This window comes from Hyaena hyaena, unplaced genomic scaffold, assembly GCF_003009895.1.
Source record: "Hyaena hyaena isolate Hyena2069 unplaced genomic scaffold, ASM300989v1 scaffold_153, whole genome shotgun sequence".
In the NCBI taxonomy this organism is placed as follows: Eukaryota; Metazoa; Chordata; class Mammalia; order Carnivora; family Hyaenidae; genus Hyaena; species Hyaena hyaena.
In genome coordinates this window covers 443838-464434 of record NW_024080785.1, presented here as the reverse complement: position 1 = coordinate 464434, position 20597 = coordinate 443838, and the positions used below count along the sequence as shown (strand labels likewise).

The following is a 20597-nucleotide window of genomic DNA, read 5'->3' as shown; positions in this document are numbered from 1 at the left end:
TTGTGCTGTTTAATTCTCATAACATTATTCCCATTTTGCAAATAAGAAAATTATGTTAATTAGATGTTAGTAGCCGTTGCAGAGACAAACACTGACATTTCAATGACTTAACTCAGTAGAAGTCTAATTCTTTGCTCACATAAAGTTAAAACTAGGAGTTCCTGGTTGGCAGGTGGCCCTCCAACAAGCAGTGATTGAGGAACCCAGGTTCCTTCCACTTACAGCTCTGCCATCTTCAGCGTGTGGCTTCCCGAGCCCATGTACTTGTCTGCATCAGGGAAGACCGTGCACTGGAGGACTGATGTGCTTGTCTGCATGGAGCCAGAAAAGGAGAGAGAACAGGGAAGAGGGTGCACTGGAGGTTTTGTAAGGACTAGGCCCGGAAATGGGAATGTGAACTTCCTGCCTGCAGCCGGAACTCAGGCAGGCAGCCACCCCTGACTGCCAGGACCCTGGGAAATGGAGTCTGGCTGCCTGAGAAGAAAAGCAAAGAGGTCTGGGCTTTACCTAAAGAAATTAAGTAGCTTTCATACGTTCTACAGCTATATGGTACTAAAGCTTGCATTTGAACACTAGCAGTCCATTTCCAATACCCTCAAAGTAGTAGTCAGCCCTCACTGCTTCCTGTGTGCAGGGCATTTTGGGGAAATGATTTATGTGTACTTAAAATTTAATTCTCACAACCACCCATGGAGGTAAGTACTATTAATTTTGTATATTTTACAGGTGAGAGAGAACTGAGGCATGGAGAAGTTGAGTACCTTAGGGTTGCAAAGCTGAAGTGACGTTAGCTTTGTGGAACCAAAGGCCATGAACCCAGGCCATGTAGCAGCAAACGCCATGCTGTTAATCACTCACCACATGCTCCCATCTAACATGAACTGTTCTTATGCAAGTCAGCCGTGTCACATTGCCCACTTTTACTTAGTAGCGCACATTCATACTTCATATTTTATCATACTATATTTAAAACCCACCTCAATACTCCTGGGTGGCTCAGTCCATTAAGTGTCTGACTCTTGGTTTTGGCTCAGGTCATGATTTCACAGATCGTGGGTTCAAGCCCCACATTGGGCTCCACACTGCTGCCATGGAGCCTGCTTGGGTTTCTTATTCACTCCCTCTCTCTCTACCCCTCCCCTGCTTGCTTGCTCTCTCAAAATAAATAAATAAACTGAAAGGAGATAAATAATAAAATAATTAAAAATAAAAAACCCACCTCTTTTTAGAAACACAGTATTCCTCAATTTTATGCCCTCATTTTTCACATTATTTTGCTTTCTTATTGTCTTTCATTTCTCCATTTATCCTTGTTTTGCCCATTTAAAATATTTCTGTTAGTTCTGTATATTAATCAGCTCAATCTTTAGTATGTGCTTATTACACACCAGGTCTATGCTTTTCTGGAATTTAATGTATAGTGGAGGAAGACAGGCAATGTGAACACATAATTATACGTGCTATGACAGAGGAAGTAGATATAAAAGTAGTGCAGAAGGAGTGAGTAAATCTGTGTAGAGGAGATAGGGGTAGTTAGGGAAAGATTTTATTAATGATGTTTGAGGAGGAGTTTACCACGGCCAAAGCATGCGCATGTATGAAGAAGGCACAAAGTAATAAATTCAGAGCTGCAGGCAGATCAGTATTGCTGATGCATAGAAAAGACAAGAAGTAGCAGAAAATGACACACATTCAGACTATGGTGGCATTGTATGCCAAGATGCTGGACTATCTCCTGGACTTTATTGTTAAGAAGAGATGGTATAGTCGGATCTGAGCTGTAGATATTTTCACCCTGTTGGCAACAGAGAGGATAGTTTTTTAAAAGGCAACCAGAAGTCAAACAGACTAAAAGACAGTGATAGCAAATGTGTTGACTTTTTTTTTTTTTTTTAACTAAAGAGAGTATGTTAAACTCCTGATACATAGATTAGATTTCTAAAAGCTGTAGATTTTCTGGAAGGAAATTATGATAGATTGCTGAACAGGGCCCATGTGGTCCTATGTCTGGCTGGCTTCTCATCCCACTCACACTCGAGAAATCTGTCTCCTTACAAGGTTTAGGAGACAAGGACTGTTTTCACCTTAGGGATGATAAGGTATGGAAGGCATAAGCCCTGGGAGGGGTACAGGGAGCATCTAACTCTGGATGTGATATGATAACAGAAGTTTCTACATTCCAGCTTGTTTCAGGATTAGGTAAGGATTCCTTAGGATAATTAGGGGATAAGTTCTAAATTCCTTGCTTTGTGCCAACCCTCTGAATCAGGGACAGTTCGCAACCTTCCCCTCACTAAATAAACCCCTGAGTTACCTCAGTAGTCTCATGATAATTGATAAAGTTTATTAGATTAAAGGATTCTGTTGTGATTTTTCTTTACAATTTAACATATTTGTCTGTATTTTATTTATTTCATAAATTCATTTCTTTTAACCAATTTTTCTATTTTATGGGCTTAGAAATTGGTGGAGTGCCTAGTAATTCACAGGAAGGAAAAAGAGGGGAAAGAGTTAGTAGCAATATTTAATGCCAGAATTTTATAGTATCAATGAGGAGCTAGTGTGAAGATAGGCAAGGGATAACACTGAGGGTGTTCACTCCTGAATATTCTTTTGACCCACTCATACTTCCTTTTGCCCATGATGGTCAGTCCTGTATCAGCCTTCACTCTTTTCCTAATCCCTAACCAATTTCATTAGTTTATATTTGATTCTTTATATTTTAAGTCAGTTGAGTTTGTGTTTTGTATCACAAGTAATGTTTTTCTACAGCCAGCCAGAGGGTTTTCTGTGACATACAGCTGAAGCTATCAGAACCAATATGGAGGTATTGGTTGAAATACCTCTGTTGAAAGGGTGAAGTAATACAGAATTAGGGGGAAGAATTACTTCTTTTGGAAAATGGATTGAGTGATGTAAGTTGGTGGTCTGTGCAAGTCTGTGTTCGCAGACTACTAGAACCATGCGGTTGATAGTGTATTGTTTGGAAAGGAAGCATAGTGGTTAAAGACACAGACCTAGGAGCTTGCTGGCCTCAGATCCTTGTTCTTCCACTTCCTGGCTGTGTGATCTTAGTCAAGTTGCTTTACATCTTTTTGGGAACAACCAAAGCAACAGCAATAATAACAGTTCTTAACTCTGGGGCGCCTGGGTGGCTTAGTCGGTTAAGCGTCCGACTTTCGCTTAGGTCATGATCTCGCGGTTCGTGGGTTCGAGCCCCGCGTCGGGCTCTGTGCTGACTGCCAGCTCAGAGCCTGGAGCCTGTTTCAGTCTGTGACTCCCTCTCTCTCTGACCCTCCCCTGCTCAAGCTGTCTCTCTCTCTCTCTCTCCTAGAAATAAATTAAAAAAAACATTAAAAAAAATTTTAATAACAGTTCTTAACTCAAATGGTGGCTATGGGATTAAATGAGTTCCATGTAAGACACTTACATTAATACCTAGTGTAAGTTAAGTGCTGTGTAAATTCCCACTTTTAAATTTGTGTCCCTTCTGGACCAATATGTCAGGGGCTCCAGCTAACACTCTGCCCTCTGTTACCTGTGCCAGTGAAGGACATCTCCATCATGTTCTCAAGGTGTTTTTACACTGTTGTGGGAGGTAGTTTTGACTGGGACAGTTTGCCATTTGGACTGGCCTTCTGTACTTAGTCGTTGTTTTCTTTATGCTTGGTAGCTGCTACCTTACACTTTACCCAGTTGGCTCACTTCCTTCAAAGATGGGTAATGAACAGTTTCCTGGGCTTCTCTTCTTTCCTAGTTTCCAGCCTCTAAAAGATGTTACGAGGATTTTCCTATCTTCTTATGTCGAAAGAGGTACTAATGAACTGTACATACAATAAAGATTTTTGGACTGTATTTTTTTTTAAGTTTATTTATTATTAGAGAAAGAACTGGGGAGGAGCAGAAGGAGGGAGGGAAAGAGAATCCCAAGCAGGCCCCAAACCCCAGTGCAGAGCCCAATGCAGGGCTCAAACTCACAAACTGAGATCATGACCTGAGCCAAGATCAAGAGTCAGATGCTTAACTGACTGAGCCACCCAGGCATGCCTGAACTGTACTTTAAAATTTTTTTTTAATGTTTATTCATTTTTTGAGACAGAGAGAGTGCACGAATGGTGGAGAGGCAGAGAGAGACACACACACAGAATCCTAAGCAGGCTCCAGGCTCTGAGCTGTCAGCACAGAGCCTGATGCTGGGCTCAAGCCCATGAACCCTAAGATCATAACCTGAGCCAAAGTCAGACGCTTACCGAACTGAGCCATCAGGTGCCCCCTGAACTGTACTTTTTGACTGTAGACTTCTGTCTTCCATTTGGTAGTTAAAAAGAAAGCTATTTGATAGTTTAGGAGATCAAATAACTATGGCAAGAGAGCTCTATAGAAAGTCAGTGGCCAGTGAGTAGAAGAGTGGTTGAACATGTGGATGACAATAAAAAACAGACATAAGTGGTGCCATGTGGGATGGCTATTCTCGGTCTTTCACCCACAAAAAACATTATGCAGGGAAGATAAGGAAATGGTAGGGATCTTTCAGGTTTCTATATGAAAACAAAGTCCTTTCAGCCTTTAGATGATAGAGTAAAATCAAGGAGAATTATTACTTTGGATTTCATTTTGGTCATAGGAGAAGTTGGTCCTAAGTAGAAGTGATGGAAAAATAAAGTAGAAATGATGGGATTTAGGAGAGACAATGATAGTCTCATCCTGTGGCTCAGAATAACCAAAGGAAAGCATATTGGGAGAAGTCAGATGTGTACTTGCATTTCTTAGACCATACCTGTGGTAGTCTATTTCTAGATGCCACATTTTAACCAAAAACATGGGTAGTCTGTACCATGTCCAGAGCAAGGCAACCAGAATTGTGACAACACAGAACTAACAATCCAAGTTTCTGAATATTTAGCTTAAAAATAGAAAGCTCTCTAAGGGTGAAGGTGGGGTTACTGCAAAGTCATGATTATAGTATTTGGATAATCGAAAATTGTCATGTGTACCGAATTGGTTTAGATTAATTTTGTCTAGTTGCAGAGATGTGGAAATTATGGGAAGACATTGGTTCAAAGATTTTCCAATATTTTCAGCTATTCATAATTATAATTATAACAGGTACTCTCTTTGGCATATTTCTTTTCAAGAATTAGTGAATAATATCCAGTTCTTAGACTTACAGAAGAGATCTTTATTTTGGATAGATGATTAAAGAAGATGGCCCATGTAATCTACCAATCTGTGATTTAATGGTCCTAAACAAAAGAACCTATTCAGGTGTGAAGTATATTGATGTCTTCTGTTCTCTCCGCATCATATCCCCGATTTTGTCAAAAAAGGAGTTCGAATAGAGAAAAATGAAGGGAGTGCCTAAGTGGCTCAGTCAGTTGAGCGGCGGACTTCGGCTTGGGTTATGATCTCATTCACGGTTTGTGAGTTTGAGCCCTGCCCTGGACTCTCTACTGTCAGCCCTGTGCTGCTTCAGATTCTTTGTCTCTCTCTCCCTCTCTGCCCCTTCCCACCAGCGTGCTCTCTCAAAAATAAATTTAAAATTTTTTAAGAATAATAATTAAATAAAAATGAAGGATTGATTTTTTTTTAATGTTTATTTTTGAGAGAGAGCGCGAGTAGGGGAGGGGCAGACAGAGAAGGGGACAGAGCATCTGAAGCAGGCTCCATGCTGATGGCAGCAAGCCCTGTGTGGGGTTTGAAATGATGACTGGAGCCAAAGTCCATGCTCAACCTCCTGACCCACCCAGGCACTCCTGAAGGATTGATTTTGAAATAAGTCTTCCACATTCCAGCTTTGGGTTTAAGAATTATGAAAAAATTAACATTTCATTTTTAAACATCTTTACTTAAAAAGGAAAAAACCAGCTTTGGGAACAGTTTTGCATTCTGTTTTTTATATGAATTATATATTTCTAGATATAAAAATAATACATTTTAAAATTTTTAGAAGGTTCAGAAAAATCACCATTCAGGAATAACCTCTGTTCACTTTTTAGGTATATATTTTCATAGCCTTTCCCCCCATGTATGTCTATATACACATGGATAGTTTTCACAAAATATTTTGTATGTACATCATAATATACTGAAAACTTTCCATGCCATTGCATAATCTAACATGTAATCTTTTAATGGCCATATACATGTGGGAAATGTGGGGATTTACTTATTCCTCTATATTGGTCACATAGGCTGTTTCTATTTTTGCTGCTAAAAATTCACTGCAATGAATATTTGTAGAAGCATTTTTTTGTCTTGATTTTCCCTTCAATTAGAATGGAAATTTAAGTCATGGGGAGGGGGTTGGCTCTTTAGTAACTTCCTGATAAATATTGCCAAATTACAGAAATGTACCCATTACCTATTTCAGTGTGCTTTTCATGGCATCTTCTCTAACACTCAGTATCGATTTAATATTTTATAGATGAGACTATCTTTAATATTTAATTTGAAAATTAGTTAGAACATTAATATTCAGTTGCCACTTAACTTTTGGTTGCATTAACTCTATTTTTCTAGTGAAGAATCGATTGATATTTTATAAATATGTCTATTAGAAAAATTTCATCTAAAACCTTTGCTCAGTGGAACTGAGCAATAAAAATGGGGTGTCCTACTAATCAGTACAAATATTGATATATATCATTCCACTGCTTTAAAAGTCATGTTTTGTTGCCAACTGAATGACACTCTAATTTGTGAACTGCTCCATGTTTATATGTCTGTGGCTCAGTCTCTTACCTTGTGTGGGTTCTGTTCAAATACCACCTCTTCCTCGAGGCCCATCCTGATGATCCTACTTGAAATCGCAACTGCTCCCACCTGGGGCCTCACTCCACACCTTGTGCTCCCAGGCTCCTTTCGCTGTACACTCCTCCACTGCACTTACCACTTTTTGATAGACTCTGTAAGATTCATTTACATGCTATGACCATATTTGCTTCTCCTTGCTAAGTGTTCTAAACATGTAAGCCTCCCAAGGGCAGAAATGGCTCACTGTTGTTTGGTTCACTGCTGTATCCAGAGCCCCCAGAACAGTACCTGGCAAATAGGTTGAATTTGAATGAATGAATGAATGAATGAATGAATAAATATTAACAGGCTATAACTCAATTAAAAGGGCCTTGTCCTAGTGAATGATAATAGTGTTAACATAGTTTATATTAATTTAAAAATATATAAAGTGAAATTGTCATTTTGTTTTGTTTTTACAGCTGATTTTTCACATATTGCAACTGTTAGCATTCACTGTCCTTGCCATTTTAATTATGAGGCTGAAGTTGTTTCTAACACCTCACATGTGTGTTATAGCTTCCTTGATATGCTCTCGACGGGTAAGGTGCTCATTCTTGTGTAACTGTACTGTAGCAACTATAGTAACAGCAGTGTGGTTAACCATGGTTTTGCCGAGTAATCCAAAACATAAGAAAACTTGGTTTAAATGATTTAAAATGTTATTTCATGATTAACTATGAACAACAAAAGCAACTTTGAGTAGCTTTGAAAATTATTCTTAGATTTTAACTGATACTTTTATGACAAAAAAGGAGGCACACTTTACTCTCTGTTAGTATTCTATCCGCAGACATAGTTATTTAGAGTTTAGGTCTGTGAAAGAGTTTCTTGGTCCGCCAAGACTGTCCTCAGATGTTCTTCTGATACTAGAGGAGATGCAGGCTAATTGCTCTCATATTGTCCTATGTGGCTCAGAGAACCCCTAAGAAAAGTTGTCAGTTTTGGGGTTCTGTTATTGTTATATACAAAGCAGCTAGAATTTGGGGACTGACGCACTTCTAGAAACATCTTACTTAGCTTTGATGACAAGAGTCTTGTCTTATTATATCATAATGCTTATTTTCCCAAGAGGAATATATGTGTTACTGCTTAGTGGGGTTTCCATAGATGGCCATAAAAGGCAGATGTTACAGGATTTAGTTCTAGGATGTTCCATAATTTTGTGATTTGCTGATCCTTGGTGGTAAATCAATACTAGAAAGATAAGGTGTGTTTCTGCCTTAATTCTTTTGAAAGGAAAGAAAGTTCCATTTTTACTGGCCCTGTAATTCCAAAATATTTGCTATTTTCAAACAGTAGGTGATGGTAGTCCCGTATATTATTAGTGCATTAATAGTATCAAATGGTAATCCACCCTGGTTAAAGTAGCAAGGTGAGAGTTTATTATTTGCCCTATAGCACTCTTCATATAAGAATTAAAAATAAATGGTTTCTTTCATTTCAGCTCTTTGGCTGGGTTTTTTGCAGAGTTCGCTTTGAGAATGTTATCTTTGGCCTTCTAGCAATGATGTCACTGCAGGGTTGTGTGAACCTCCATAATCAATGGAGCATAATAGGAGAATTTAACAATTTGCCTCAGGAACAATTGATACAATGGATCAAATACAATACTAGACCAGGTATGTAGCTGTTTGCGTATATGTATAGTTAGTAATATACACACATTTAACAATGCACACACAGAGTGACATTTATACGCTCACAGATTCTGAGCACGCTAATTGCAGTGTCCACCAAATCAAACCTTTTCAAAAAACATTGTTGTGCCCTCTTTAAATACCTCCTAGATGACTGTCAAGAATTTTAATTAACGTGAGGAACTAATGATTGTTCACAGTTACATACTAAAACCTGACATCCTTATTGTATTTTAACTCTTAACGATGACAAATAAAAGAAATCCTTAATAACAAAATTTCACTCCTACTTGGAAAGGATACTTCTGACCGTGGGGATGTGAACAACACCCCTTCTTCACTTCAGTCAGTGCTGACTCTCTGATCAAACTCTGTAAAACCATTTCCACACAGAAGAGTTAGAATCTCATATCCTCTTTTTTCTTCACTAAATCATTTCAAAGAGATGAGTATAAATCCTCCAAAGTATCATTTTTAACTTACCTTTTCCCCCCTTGTCTTTATCCACAACTACGTCAGGCAGAGATAACGTATTTCATGTTTAAATACCTTTCCAGAGAATAAGTGTATTCTACAGTATTTTCTAGAAGTAATTTATAATCTTGTCCCAGACTATTTTTGATATTTAGTAGTTTTCTATGGCACTAGTTCATCACTATGGCTTCTTTAAATCCATCCTGTGACTCCTTGGGTCAGTTTCCTCTTATCGTTTATTTGGTAGTCACCATTTTACTAATTAGCCATCATTAAGTAAGTTTTATAAGTTTCAACTCAGATATTTGGTTTTCAGAGGTGACAGTACCTGATCTTTTATAGCTGCCAAGATGATTTAGTCAGAATTTTAAAATTAATCCTCTTGTGAATTTTCCCTATAGAAGTACAAGGTATAGGTGCCCCCTTTACTCTCCCTTACCCCTTCCCAGTTAGTTATTTTTCCCAAGCTTTACCGGGTACCTACTTTTAAAATATTTTAGTGTGTCTTTTTTGTTCCAGTGTTTGTCTTAGGTTCCTGGCAGAGAGAGCCTACATTTGGCAACTTCCTCTAAGATAACTCTCACAAACTCCCAGCACAGTTTCTGCTCTTCTTTGATCTTCTTACAAGTCTTTTTCATCCTTGTATTTTGAGTTCTCTTATGGTTACCGCATGTTTATTAAAATCAGCATATACTCTATAACATGGGTGAGACTAGTGCTTACATTCAGGTCCCCCTTGTAGCATTGTTTGGTTTGTGCACTGCATAAAAGTGCTCAGCTGAGAGAACAAGTAAGAACTGAAATCCAGCCCATGGTCTAATCATGTATTAGTGAAGCTCTGTCAAGTCAGAAAGGATACTTTTTTCTAATATAGTCAGTCGAGTGTATATGGAGACTTCAGTATACATATAGGAAAATACCATATTCTTTCTGCCACCGTGTTCATATTTATCTCACCACCTAGAAGAGTGTACAGGGTATTTCTCCCCCGATCTCTGCCACAGATGGGTTCTCTTTAGTGATTACAGCTCTTGCTGAAGAGGCTTGCCTCGTTTCCTCCTGAGAACTGTGGCCCTTGGCTTTGAGTCCCTCTAGCCCAGGTTTCCTCTACCTTGGCACTTTTGGCTTTAGGGAGTGTCCTGTGCATCACAAAGGATTTAGCAGCATCCCTTCCTCCTACCCACCAGTTGCCAGTAGCACCTCTATCCTGCACAGCATGCAAACCAAAAATGTCTCCAGAAGTTGACCACATATATCCCTTGGAAGCAAAATCGCCTCTGGTTGAGAACCACTGCTCTAGCCTGAGAGCTTTCCATCATTAATTGTTGAATCTTGTGATAATAAATACACATGTCTACACTGGTTGATTTATATATTTGTAAATTTAATTCCTATGTAGAGATTTTCATTTGAAGTTTAGAATTTAGAATACTTAGTTATATTTGCAAGTAAATAGTTATTTACAGTAGATCTGAATGACCTGTCTTGTTCTTATTAGTGATTTTATTACGCTGATTAAAAATGATAACCTTCAAAATTATATAATGTATTATACAAAAGTGCCAGGAGGTAAGCATTTGGTCTTTTTGTCTTCCAAGAAACTATAGTTCACAACCCCTGAAAGTCATTTTAAAAGATGTAGCATGAGACTTGCCCTTTGTAACAGTCTCTCAGTTCTTAGCATTTCAAATTATTGAAATAAAATATAAAATTTGACAGTTCTTTCTGGTCCTGTGTGTTTTTGTAGTATTGTCTTTTTTTTAATGTTTTATTTATTTCTCAGAGAGAGAGAGAGAGGAAGAGAGAGCGTGAGCAGGGGAGGGTCAAAGAGAGAGGGAGATACAGAATCTGAAACAGGCTCCAGGCTCTGGGCTAGCTGTCAGCACAGAGCCCAAAATGGGGCGTGAACCCACAAACCATGAGATCATGACCTGAGCTGAAGTTGGATGCTTAACCAACTGAGCCACCGAGGTGCCCCTAGTATCATCTTTTTTTTTTTTTTTTTATGTTTATTTTTGAGAGAGACAGACAGAGCACAGCAGTGAAGGGACAGAGAGGGAGGGAGACACAGAATCTGAAGCAGGCTCCAGGCTCTGAGCTGTCAGGCCGGAGCCCGATGCAGGGCTGGAACTCACAAACCGGGAGATCATGACCTGACCCGAGGTCAGCCGCTTAACTGACTGAGCCACCCAGGTGCCCTTAGTATCATCTTTTACCTTGACCTTGAACATGGCAGAAAGTTGTAGTAACGAGGATAAGAGGGTGGGCTCCAGTACTACCAAGGTGTGTAGTCTTGGGCAAGTCAAGACTTTCTGCTGTTTGCTTCCTCATTTACAAAACAAGAATAACATATAACCCATTTTATAAAGTTGTGCAAATTAGATTTTTTAATCCTAGTAAAAATATTTCACACAGTTCCCAGTACAGAGATAACAAAATTGGCTCTTATTATAGTAGACAATATTGAGCAAAGAAAAAGAATAGTGCCAATGGTTATTATTTAAATGTATTGTCTTTCTTGAGTTCAAATATTATTGATGAAAAATAACCTTTGGTTTTCTTTAAAACATGTCATTAAGGAATATGTTCTTTTTTTCCAGATGCTGTTTTTGCAGGTGCCATGCCTACAATGGCCAGTGTCAAGCTGTCTACCCTTCACCCCATTGTGAATCACCCACATTATGAGGATGCAGACTTGAGGTTGGCAACTGATTAAAATGTTTCAACTAGACCTGCTTACAACTTATATTGACTCTTAGGATTAGGGAAAATGTTATACACATGCACATATTCTCATCTTCATACTCATGATGGAAGATTAAAAATGTATAATAACCATCCAGAAATTATAATTAGGTATCTGTTGGCTCTCAAAGATGCTTAATAAATCTCCGAAGAATGAAAACAGGTTAATTATTCTCAAAGTGGAAATGTCACATATTTCTGACTAACCTGTGTGTGTGTCTATCTGTTCCAGTAGAACTACTGAGTACTAGTAATAGCAGATGGGGCAGCTCTGGCCCACGGCCGTGGTTTGCCAGCCCTTGCTCTGGACTCCACAGCCCCTCTGCCTGATTGGAGAAACCATCCTCCATCTTACTGGCGGTCTATAACTAGCCTTTTTTAAAAACAGAAAAAGTGCATGCAATTTGCTATATTACGTGCTTTAATGTAAATTTAGGGTGTTAGCCAGTTATGAGAACTCAGGTTTTCACTGAGGTGTGAAAGTTATGTCTTCCTTAAATAACTGACTTTAAAAGTTATGTTAATCATTTTAGTCACTGTCAGGGTAATCTTTTCCTGTTAATGCATCTTTGGCCTATTGTTAGAGGTAGCGTTTTAAATTACTTAAAGTTTTATGTCTGGTTGTGGACATTGGACATCCCATATGCTTGAAATTTTAAGAAATGCCCAATGCGTAAATGATAATTTTTCGGGATTTCATAATAACACCCGTTTAAGGCCAAATCATCTTTTGTACCGTGTTTTGGTGAGTAATCCTGTTTCTCAAGCTTCCATTAAGATATTTTCTCTACCTGACTGTTATCCTAGATGCCCTCCGTCTGAATGTTCGATTTGCTGCATTTCAATTTCAACTCAGATGCTTTTCAGAGCTTCTACAGATGAAATTAGCTACTGAAATGTTTCCACTCATTTCAGCCTCTTATCTGAATGCGTTCCATGAGCAGATTAATTATTTTATGCATTATGCAAAGCAAATTTTATATCCTGAACTATTATCCTGCTACCCAGCTCTAGACTCTAAACCAATTTATGTCTGTCTGTTCCAGTAAACACTAACAAGCAGTACATACAAAATTCAAACCACTGTAAGGTTTAGCACATGCATACTTAAGTAGAAATGTGGAAACTGCTATCCAAAAGTAATCTATGCTATCCCCAAAACAATTCCTGCTGCTTGAGGTCATATATATGAATGCTCCACACAGTCAGTGTTAAGATTTTAATTTGCCAGCAAAATTTCTCTAGTCCATTCTACTATAATTTATTTAAAAAAAAAAATTCAACTTGTGTTTTGAATGTAAAGGGCCCGGACAAAAATTGTTTATTCTGCATATAGTCGAAAATCTGCAAAAGAAGTGAGAGATAAACTGTTGGAGTTACATGTGAATTATTACGTCTTAGAGGAGGCGTGGTGTGTTGTGAGAACTAAGTGAGTATGAGCCCTATGCTCTATAATATGGAGTCTCTTTAAGCAACAACTGTTTTACTTTATTACAGTAGCTATGATTCTTTAAGAATTTTTATTCTAAATAAATTCCATTGAAATACTATTGTGGTAGGGGCGCCTGGGGGACTCAGTCAGTTAAGCATCTGATTCTTGATTTCTACTCGAGTCATGATCTGCTGGTTCAGGAGATCAAGCCCCGTGACAGTGTGGAGCCTGCTTTGGATTCTCTCTTTCCTGCTCTCTCTGCTCCTCCCCTGCTTGCTCTCTCTCTTTCTCTTAAGATAAATAAACTTTAAAAATACTGTATTTTAAAATCATTGAATGTATGAAACTAAATGTCATTTAAGTAGAATCTAATTTCAAAAAACTATAGTGTATTTTAGCTTCCAGAAGTTTTCATTTAAATTTAGCATCATAAATGTAGCTTTCTTTCATAGTGTTTCAAATTTTTATGATAATTTCTATTAGATGTGTGAAATACAGATTTGAATTTACAGCAATAGAGACATTAGCATTCTGTTGCTACAGGTGGATAACATTAAATTTATAAGACTTGTGAGAAAAGTTTCAGATAACTCAAGAGAACAGAGTAAAAAAAAAACATTCTTAAGTACAATTTTTAATTTCTAAATTTTGAATTTCTAAAAGTCACAAAATCCTGAAAGGTTATCTTGAGGCCTTTTTTTGGATTCCTTGACTAAAAGGAATCTTAGTCGTGTTAGGCCTCACATTAAAAATTCTCGTTTCTCCTATAGATAACTAGGAATTCGACTATAAAACATTTTTGAAAAACTAGGTTTACAAGTTTTAGTAGCCAATTTTTATATCTAATTTTAATATCTAATAAACATATCTAGGAAGATACGGCATCTTGTAAAAGAAGCAGAAACATAATGCAAATGCACATCACATTAATTTAAAATTTAATAAGATGGAGGCACCTGGGTGGCTCAGTCTGTTGAGCATTTGACTTCAGCTCAGGTCATGATCTTGCAGTTCGTGGGTTTGAGCCCCTCGTCAGGCTCTGTGCTGATAGCACAGGGCCTGCTTGGGATTCTCTTTCTCCCTGCCCCTCCCCTACTCATGTGCTCTCTTTTTCTCTCTCTCAAAATAAATAAATAAACTTAACAAAAATTAAAAAAATAAAACTCAGTTTTGCCTGACTTCTTCCCTTTCCTCACTCTCATGCAGGGTTATTCTCTAGTGGGAAATATTATCCCAGACAGTTGAATCATAGAGCCACCTAAAATAGGAAAGACTTGAGGAGAACACATCTGATAAAAGAGCTTTCCTTCTTTGCCTTGGACTATATGTTTTCATGCTAGTCTAAGTTAGGTTAAGCTCAAGAATATGAAATTCATCCAGAATCAGATTAGCTTTCCTTTAATTTGTCTCCTACTACTCATGGGCTTTATGTTTGGATGGTGATACCACTTAGAAAATATATCTATTTAATTTTATTTTGAAAATAAAAATTTAAATATGTATATCTGAATGTATATTGGACTTTTATTGGTAGGATTAATAATATACTGATTATCTGGGTACGTGGAACATGAAAGTGGACCATAAGTTAGTGTCTGTCTCTAATTGTTGAACTTACATTTTTTTGAAATGATGCTTTAAAATCTTTATTAAATAAATTAGCCTCTAAAAAACTTGGAGCTACTTTATAATTTACCTATTTCCCTTGTATCTGAATGCATTTTTAATACAGGTATATATGTGCCTTTTTTTTTTTTTTTTTTTTTTTTTTTTAGGCCTGGTTGCAGCATGCTGGAAATTTGGGATGTGGAAGACCCTTCCAATACACCTAATCCTCCCTTATGTAGCGTCTTGCTCAAGGACCCGAGGCCCTACTTCACCACAGTGTTTCAAAATAGTATGTACAGAGTATTAAAGGTTAACTGACAGCTAGACTGCCCATCACACTGTGATGCAAAGAGGTGTGTAGAAATCAATCACTTTGTCTTATTTACATTAATGAAAATCACAAGCTTTAATAAGGGATCCTTAAAAAGAAGATAATAAAAATATTTTAGTTATTCTGATTACTAAAAGGTAAATTATTTCATTGTTTTCCATTGAATGTCAGCCTTATTAAGCTTGTTATTTAAATGAAATCATTTCATGCTGCAGAAACAAATGTCCATTTTAACGTTTTAAAGAAAAATATATGTAAAGGAACAATGAAAGTTAGTAAATCAAGGGTATATGTAAGTCCTTTTGTATCCAACGAGGTGAATTGCTTCAGATTTTACCTAGTACCAGCATGTACCAGCTCAAACTCTTTAAACGACTTCAGATAGACTTAATGCACTTTCTGAAATGACACTTCCTTAAAATCTTGATACTGATCACAACTTCTATACCTCCATGAAGAAATTTGTGTGTAACCATGTGTCTCTTAAGGTTGTTTTTGCTTTTACTAGCCCTCGGGAAAGATCTTTGATAGCTTTTAATATTTTTTTTATCATTTCAGTTTAAATATTTTTTTAAATAACTTATTTTGTAATGTTTTGAATCTCTTGAAATTTATTTACCCAACCAGATAACTTTTTCTATTGATTAGTTCCCAACCTAAGTTCAACAGGTTATTAATCTATCTTTACAATCTAGTGATTTTTCTTTTAACATCCAGGTAAAGGAAAAATGGCAATGGTGCGTGACCAAATTTTGGGGTTACACATAATCAGAAAAGAAAATCCAGTTAAATTTATCATATGAGATTTTAAGATTCTAGATCCTGAATGAAGCAAAGGCATTTCCATCTTGACAGCCCTGTAGTTTATTAGACAGTCTTTCTTTTTGATTACCGTCTTTCCGATCATCATCTTTTATAATAACATATTTCTACATCCTCATTTACTTTTGGGTTTGGATGAGGAAGTTGATGTTTTATAAATCTTCTCCTCCAGTATAAAACCTACGCAACAATAATGCTTTGGCAGTGGGAAATAGTCATCTTGAAGATGTTGCCAAATGCAGTCTTGCTTGATACATAGTAAATATGCCACATCTGTAGTATTTTCATACCTATCTACTTTAAATTAATCACCTCAGAGTCTTTAGAATTCCCTTATGTTCTTGGCTCTCTAAATTTGAGATAACAAATGACTTAATTTCATAGATTAGTTTATATATGGTAGGTAGCAGATTATATTCAAGAAAACCAATAAAATTATTTTTCAACTTTTATAATTGTAAAATACTTAATACAGGATGCAAAACTGCTAAGAAAGCATATCACATTTTATCAATATTTTCAAGTAATTTGGGCCTAGGTATGGGACAACCTAACATTCATAATAATTAAAATACATTTTGGATGATGTTTTCATAGGAAATATTTTCAAGAAGCTGGTAGAATTTTCTTTAAAAGAAGAGCTGTATTACCTAATAAAATATTTTATACAAGTGTTCTTACATGGATTTATTGTCTTCAACTTGTATAGTTGTCAAATAGTTTGACACCAAATGCAAAGCAGCTAAGAAAGTGTGCCACATTTTACTATTTTAGAATTTTCAAATAATTTGTTTTGCTGTGTACGGCAAAGAAGGAAAAGAGACATAACACCTAACATTCATAAAATTAAAGTAACACATTTTTGATGGTATTGTCATAAAAATATTTTTAAAGAAGTTGGTAGAGTTAAACCAAAAAAGGGAAGAACAATATTAACTAATTAAATGTTTCATACAAATATAATGTATTGATATGGATTTGTGTTACTTTCATGTACTATGTATGTTTAAAAATTAAAAAAGCCCTTGAAGATCCTCTGTGTGTTTTCTATCTTTCTCATCCTTTACTAAGCATACATTTTGACATTGAAATAATTCTGGTATGAAGGTAGAAATCATAGGTTCTTAAATGTATTAACCATGTTTACATTGGCAATGATCTTTCTTTGCCATTTAAAAATAATTCTGCACAGTCTCACACAGAAGGTAGTGTATTGTGAATGAAGTAATGTGGGCTTTGTAACCAGTTGGGTCGAATTTTAAATCCTGGCACTTGTATTTACTGGGTGTATTACCTACCATCCATTCAAAAGTTATTTATTGAGCACTTACTATATGCCAGGCACTGTGCTAATTAAGCTTGGCCATGTCACATGAATGTGAGCTTCAATTTCTTCACCTGTAAATCAGAACTCAAACTACCTACTTGGTAGCATCATTATGAGGTAATATAAGATAATGTAGTAAAGTGTTTGGCACTTACAGATATGCACTCAAAAATTTTATTTCCATTGCTCATTCTTTCTATTCACCAAATAACCAACTTAGTAATATCAAGTTACATGGTCAGTTATTTCATCTCAGAATTTCAAATAGTTCTACCTTTATTTTCTGTCAATAAATAGAAATACTGGGCTACAGCTTACATTTGTACAAATGCTATTGGCCTCTTGCCCGCATATATTTTATTGTTTATATTTTTGAAATGTGAAGACTCTGCATGAACACTGTGGGTTGAGTCATAGGTAGATTTTCCCCAATCCAATGAAGTGTTTCCCTTGATTTCCTGTGATCATATATATGCACATTTATTTGAAACTATGGCTAGAAGTGAGTTGCACACAAGCTACGACCATCCTCTCCATCTTCTATCAATCCATCTTCTGATGTACAGCTTCAGTGACTGATCTGTCTTCTACTGTTTTTCCAGTAATAGATGCTACAGCAAAATGCATTGAGTACTTTTCCTGTTAATTTTAATAATAAAAATTATATTTAATTTGATATATACAAACTGAGAATTTTAATTTTGAATAAAGAAATTTGAAAGAAGGGAAATACTCAACAAACACAATCGTGTCATTGTTTTCTTCCAACTTTACTATTAGGGATGCATATTTTGTTTTAACATAATTTAAACACTTATGTTTTATTATTTATAAATACATATGGAAGTATTTTACAGAGACTATTTTTCATAATAGTATATAATACTCCGTGTGTGTGTGTGTGTATGTGTGTGTGTGTGGAGAGATTTTTTTTTTTACCTTATTCCTTTTCTTCCTTCAAAACGAAGAAACAAAGGAATTCACCCCAAAAGAAAGAAAAGAGTCAGGGACTTAATCAACACAGATAAAAGTGTAGATTCAACAAAAACCAACCATCAACAAAGCATATCAAAGTCAAATTCACAAAATACTCAGACAAAGAAAGAATCATGAAAGCAGCAAGGGAAGGAGTCTTTAACTTACAAGGGAAGACAGATGAGGTTTGCAGAAGCCCTATCCTCAGAAACGTGACAGGCCAGAGAGGAGTGGCAGGATGTATTCAATGTGCTGGATCTGAAAAATATGCAGCCAAGAATTCTTTATCCAGCAAGGCTGTCATTCAAAATAGAAGGAGAGGTTAAAAGTTTCCCAGACAAAAAGGAGTTCATGACCACTAAATCAGCCCTGCAAGAAATTTTAAGGGGGACTCGCTGAGGGGAGAAAAGACAAAAAGAAAAAAGAAAAAAAAAAGACAAAAAGCAACAAAGACTAGAAAGGTCCAGAGAAAAACCACCAGAAACTCCAACTCTACGAGAAACATAATGGCAATAAACTCTTATCTTTCAGTACTCACTCTAAACATCAAGGTACTAAATGCTCCAATCAAAAGACATAGGATAACAGAATGGATAAGAAAGTAAGATCCATCTATTTGCTATTTACAAGACACCCAGTTTAGACCTAAACATACCTTCAGATTGAAAGTAAGGGGATGGAGAACCATCTATCATGCTAATGGTGAACAAAGGAAAGCCAGAATAGCCATACTTATATCAGACATTCTAGACTTTAAAATCAAGACTGTAACAAGAGATGAAGAAGGGTATTATAATTAAGGGCTCTATCTACCAAGAAGACCTAACAATTGTAAACATTTATGGTCCAAATGTGAAAGCACCCAAATATATAAATTGTCACAAAGAAACTCATTGATGATAATACTGTAATAGTAGGAGACTTCAACACCTTACAGCAGAGGACAGATCATCTAAGCAGAAAATCAATAAGGAAATCATGGCTCTGAATGACACAGTGGACCAGATGGACTTAAGGGATATATTCAGAACATTTCTTCCTAAAGCAGTGGAATATACATTCTTCAGTGCACATGAAACATTCTCTGGAACAGATCACACACTGGGACACAAATCAGCCCTCAACAAGCACAGAAAGAGATCATACCATACATATTTTCAGACCACAAAGCTATGATACTCAAAATCAACCACAAGAAAAAATTTGGAAAGATAACAAATACTTGGAGACTAAAGAACATTCTACTAAAAAATGAATGGGCTACCCAAGAAGTTGAAAAGAAAATTAAGTACATTGATGCCAATGAAAATGATAACACCACAGCCCCAAACCTCTGGGATGCAGCAAAGCCAGTCATAAGAGGGAAGTATATAGCAATCCTGGCTTTCCTAAAGAAGGAAGAAAGGTCTCAGATACACAATCTAACCTTATACCTCAAAAAGGTGGAAAAAACAGCAAATAAAATCCAAAACCAGCAGAAGACAGGAAATCATAGTGATCAGAGCAAAACTCTATGCTATTGAAACCAAAAAAAAACAAAAAAACAAAAAACGAAACAAACAAAAAAAACCAGTAGAACAGATCCATGAAACCAGAAGCTGGTTCTTTGAAAAAAATTAACAAAATTGGTAAGCCACTAGCCAGTTTATTCAAAAAGAAAAAGGAAAGAACCCAAATAAAATCAAGAATGAAAGAGGAGAAATCACAACCAACAGAGCAGAAATAAAAATAATAAAAGAATCTTATGAGCAATTATATGCCAATAAAATGGTCAATCTGGAAGAAATGGACAAATTCCTACAAACATATAAATTACCAAAACTGAAACAGGAATAAATAGAAAATTTGAACAGACCCATAATCAGTAAAGAAATCGAATTCGTAATCAAAAATCTCCCAAAAAAACAAGAGTATAGGGCCAGCTGGCTTTCCAGGGGAATTCTTCCAAACATTTAAGGAAGAATTAACATCTATTCTCTTGACGATGTTCCAAAAAAGAGAAATGGAAGGAAAACTTCCCAACTCTTTCTATGAAGCCAGTATTACCTTGATTCTAAAACCAGACAAAGACCCCATGAAAAAGGAGAGCTACAGACCAATTTCCCTGATGAACATGGATTCAGAAATCCTCAACAATATATTAGCCAACCAGACCCAACAATACATTGAAAAAATTATTCACCACAACCAAGTGGGATTTATACCTGTGATGCAGGGCTGGTTCAATATCCACAAAACAATCAATGTGATTCATCACATTAATAAAAGAAAGGACAAGAACCACATGATCCTCTCAATAGATGCAGAGAAAACATTTGACTAAATACAGCATCTTTTCTTTATAGAAACCCTTAAGAAAGCAGGGATAGAAAGACCATACCTTGAGATCATAGAAGCCATAAATGAAAGACCCAATGCAAATATCATCCTCAATGGGGAAAAACTGAGAGC

At 36.4% G+C, this 20597-nt stretch overlaps 1 protein-coding gene across 1 annotated transcript in view; it reads left to right on the top strand.

The window, feature by feature from the left end:
- The window catches only part of DPY19L2 (dpy-19 like 2), an 87677-nt gene extending 71224 nt beyond the window's left edge, over positions 1-16453 (top strand). The window contains exons 18-22 of the mRNA XM_039239128.1: positions 7215-7334; positions 8240-8414; positions 11507-11606; positions 12955-13080; positions 14859-16453. Coding sequence (XP_039095059.1) covers positions 7215-7334; positions 8240-8414; positions 11507-11606; positions 12955-13080; positions 14859-15009 — 672 coding nt within the window. The 3' untranslated portion in view covers positions 15010-16453. The remainder of the gene's footprint in view (positions 1-7214; positions 7335-8239; positions 8415-11506; positions 11607-12954; positions 13081-14858) is intronic.
- Positions 16454-20597: the final 4144 nt, after the last annotated feature.